The sequence below is a fragment of the Gavialis gangeticus genome, unplaced genomic scaffold (genome assembly GCF_001723915.1).
Source record: "Gavialis gangeticus isolate Ggan-Ray unplaced genomic scaffold, GavGan_comp1, whole genome shotgun sequence".
Lineage (NCBI taxonomy): Eukaryota > Metazoa > Chordata > Crocodylia > Gavialidae > Gavialis > Gavialis gangeticus.
In genome coordinates, this window is record NW_017728997.1 from 8,350,190 (window position 1) to 8,354,098 (window position 3,909).

General features: G+C 42.6%; 1 protein-coding gene across 11 annotated transcripts in view; it reads right to left on the minus strand.

Annotated features, from left to right (window-relative positions):
- Positions 1–3,909, minus strand: part of CHL1 (cell adhesion molecule L1 like) — a 195,398-nt gene that overhangs the window by 103,229 nt on the left and 88,260 nt on the right. For 10 of the 11 annotated variants that reach the window (XM_019504727.1, XM_019504731.1, XM_019504728.1 and 7 more), the window contains exon 3: positions 771–958. In XM_019504727.1, coding sequence (XP_019360272.1) covers positions 771–861 — 91 coding nt within the window. In that variant the 5' untranslated portion in view covers positions 862–958. Of the gene's footprint in view, positions 1–770; positions 959–3,909 lie in introns of those variants that run through there. The other variant, XM_019504726.1, reaches the window with a different exon arrangement.

A 3,909-nucleotide genomic window follows, 5' to 3' on the forward strand; every position in this document is an offset into this window, starting at 1 on the left:
AATTATGGACCTTTAATGTTATAGTGTCTGACAGCTTAGGAAAAGGCCAGGCTTGCTCTTTCTGTCAAGGTCTATTGCTGACATCATTTATTTACCAAAAAAAAAAAAAAAAAACGGATTTTTTTCCACCCCCAGAAAAAAAATGGATACTTCAGTCAGGCCTATATGGAATGATATGTTAGATTTGGGCTAAGTGCTGCTTCTGCTTTTACTTCAGAAGGATTGGCCCTTCGTGAGGTTTATGACATATTTTATGCAATCATTGAAGATGCACTAGCCATGCAAAATGTGCTGTTTGATGTGCATCATAGCCAGTTATGGGCAAAGATGGGGTTCCCCAGGGCAATATACAAGTCACAGGAAATACTGCGCTGGGATCTTAACTATTCCCAGAGATGCACACCTGCTCCTTGTTCCAAAATGAAACAGGAGGTTGGAAGGCAAATAAATAAATGCACTTGTACTTCAGACAAACTGCAGAGAGAAACTCAGGCATAAAGAGAGGGCAGAACTGAATGTGTTGAGCTGGACAATATGCCAGATCTTGAATGTTAGGTAAGTTTACTGCTGCATTTAAACAACAGGAAGAAGAAAGAAACTTACTTCTTTTTTTTTTTCAACACATGGATTCCTAAAAATTCATGTTATGGCAGAATCAAATTCACAGTGAAGCAGCTGAATGGCAGGTTTAACATTTGGTTCTTTAGGGAAAGGGGGCGGAGAAAAATAGGCAAGGCTGTGGAAGCGTTAAGTAAATAGTGACAACTCACCTGATAATGGTATTTGAATAGCTGCTGCCAAACTTAATACAAAAAAAAGCAGGCATATGGTGATCCCTTTTGTGCTGAATAGCGTCTCCATCACTTCTGTAAACAGCCAGTCCAAACAGAATGAAAGACGCCTTATGTTTCCTCTCACCTTCAGTTCAGATCAGGCACGAGAAAGTGAACCTGGAAGTCTAGCAAAGGGGAAAACCAACCATATTAGCTCACAATATTAACTCTGCTTTAATAAGGTTAGTAAATTAATGCAGCCCTCACAGGTTTGCAGCTAAAGTGCAAATTGCATTGAAAGGTAAATTTTCCTCCTGTGGAAGGTAGTAGAATAAATTTATAGCAAAAAAAGAAGTTATACGGAAATCAATTATTCCTCAGAAATCTAATTACTTTTTGCTTTGCATTAAGAGCAGGGTAGGCTTGAAATATGGTATATTTGTAATCATTCCAGTTCATAAATTTTTCTAATTGAGAGTACTGCTACTTGGAAAGCAACGTAACTGATCTAATGAGAGAGAGAGTCTCTACATTAATGACCCTATTCATAAATCTCACAAGTTCTTTATCTTTCATTTATGCTTAAAACAGGGCATTTAAACCAATTTAGTTTATTAATAAGGGCCAGAATATGAAACCATTGCTTTTTCTTCCATAATCCCAGTACTGCTATATATGAGTTTTACATCCCCCATTATGCATCCTAAGGCTATGTATTACAAGACATAGGTGTCAGTAATCTGCGAAAAAGGAGAAATTTTCAGCTCTAATGAGCATTTAACTGCTACTCAGAGGAGCAAAAAGGAGAGGCCATTCTAAACACGCAGGTATACAAAAGAATCTGGTCGTCAGCAGCACTTGCAGCATCTCAATTAAATATTAAACAACATAAGAAACAGTCACTTTCTCTCTGTGCATCTCTCTGCCTTCCCTTGCTGCTTATAGGGCATCCATCTCCACAATACCTAGACATCAGTCGTCACGGCTGCCTGCTAACAACAGTTTTCAGACACCCTAAAGAACAGGGTGCCAGTGCAGAGCTGGCAGCACGGGAGCTAAAAGCAGCCAACTGCCAAATGATGGAAGATGAAGCAGCCTTTCTTTCCTGCACAGGTTTCCTTTATTTTGACTGGGCGGGGGAGCGAAGGGAGGCAGTGCTATATAGGCAACTGTGATCTTCAGGACTGAGCTTTCTAGAGGGAGTCCAAGCAATGCACTGCTATGCTCTTTTCTTGTTCTGCACAGGCAGCTGGAAATGGAAACGGTGGGTACATCTACATGAGATACTAGCTCCGCAACAGCCTACTAATAGCGTGCAGCAGCATCACTAAAAAGGTGTGCACCAGTGCTACTGCGCGGTAATGCTCGTTACTGTGCACTGATTTTGTACTTGATTATACAAGTACTAAACATAATGCGCCGTAACTACAGCGCATTAATGAATGTGTAGATGCGCCCAGAATGCAGTGGGCAGTACAGACGTTGAAAAAGTCCACGGGAGAATTGCTGTAAGTCACACAGTTTCTGTAAGCACTGCAGCTGGTAGTGAACAGAACACACATTTGCCCTTTGGTGGGCAATTCAAATCTGAGACTGGGTTCTGCCATTTTTAAACCAGTTTATGTACACCAAATGTCTGTTCCGTTATGGGTAAAGACCGATTTCGGATCACTTATACCAATAAACGTGTAATGTCTGTACCTGGCCCAGATGTCTGACGCTGGGTGCAGAGTGGACACTGAACACCACAGGGTACGTCTTTATTGAGAAGCTGACTAATTAGCTCTGCTGTAAAGTGTCACAGTCTATATAAGTGCCCGTATCAGGGTGCAGTAAATTAATTAACTCTGCTGTAGGATAGGACTGTCCACAGCAAGTACTATCCTATGGTGGAGCAATTTATGCTGCCGAAATGCACATGTAGATGGTAACCAGGGCTGGTTGAGGCACGAGCGTGCTACAGTGCAGGGGCTGCCTACTGGCTAGGTCAATACTTTAGCACCCTCGTGCCCCAGCCAGCACCTCTGATGCCCGATGCTGCCATGCTGAGCCAGGGGCTGAACCTCTGAGCCCCTTGCCAGCCCAGGGCTGCTCCAACCTAGCTCAGATTGCTACAGTCATTGGTTCATGTGTAAACATTGTGCCTGGGAACAGCTGACTGAAGTGAACTACACAGGAGTTTATTGCACCAGGGTAATTGCAGGTGTAGATGCACCGGCAGTGTAGCTGGCTTAGGTTGTCTGTGTTAACTCTCTGCTGCTCATGACTCTGTCACTGTCTGCTCAACTCCTGCTCTATGTACTCCAAGCTTGGAAGGGCAAAGGAGAGGATGGTGAGTATGCTCGCGGTGAGAGCAGCGGTGTGGGCCACTTCTGCTTAGGCTGTCTGCTTTATCCCTGGGTTTGGAATATGCAGAGGGCAAAGGAGTGGGCAGATCTTCTCTATCAATGGCAGGCTCATGAGAAAGCCCCCCACAAAGTTTCAGATCAAAAGAAACCTCTAATTCAACCCCAAATGGAAAGCTTCATATTTCATGGTGAGCTTTTTCTCGAAGTTTTGCTGCTTTAAACAAAATTTAAATACATTACAATGAAATATTTCAATTAAGGAAGGAAAGTTACCCACAGAAAATGAGTCACTGAAGCTGACAGGAGTTTGCTGATTCTTTTGGTCAACCCCCATCTGCACTTTTTGCCAAAGGCATTTCATCCAGGTGTGTTTTGCAAGTAATACAGTTCTTCTAAATCAGGCTGATAAATCTTTAATAGCACAGTACACCATTCTAGAAACTGCCATATATATCCTCAGCCACATGATTATTCCCATAGCCAACAGCAACTAGATGGCTATGTAGCACTTATTATGCAAGAAGAATAGCATTCATGCTCATCTTTTTACTTTGTGCTTATGGACAATATGGGGGGTTTTTTTAAATAGCAGTAATATTTAAAGCATTGCATTTCTTGTGAGCAACTTCCTTGGTCAGCATCTGTGGTGTCTGCTCACAAATGCCTGGCTGGGGTAGTGGCTACCAGGTGGTATGCCAATGGAAAGAAAGCCCCACTTTTGCCCACAGTGGTCTAGGGATCCATATCGAGTCTTGTTAAAATCTGGGAGGCTATTTCAAGGTATGAGA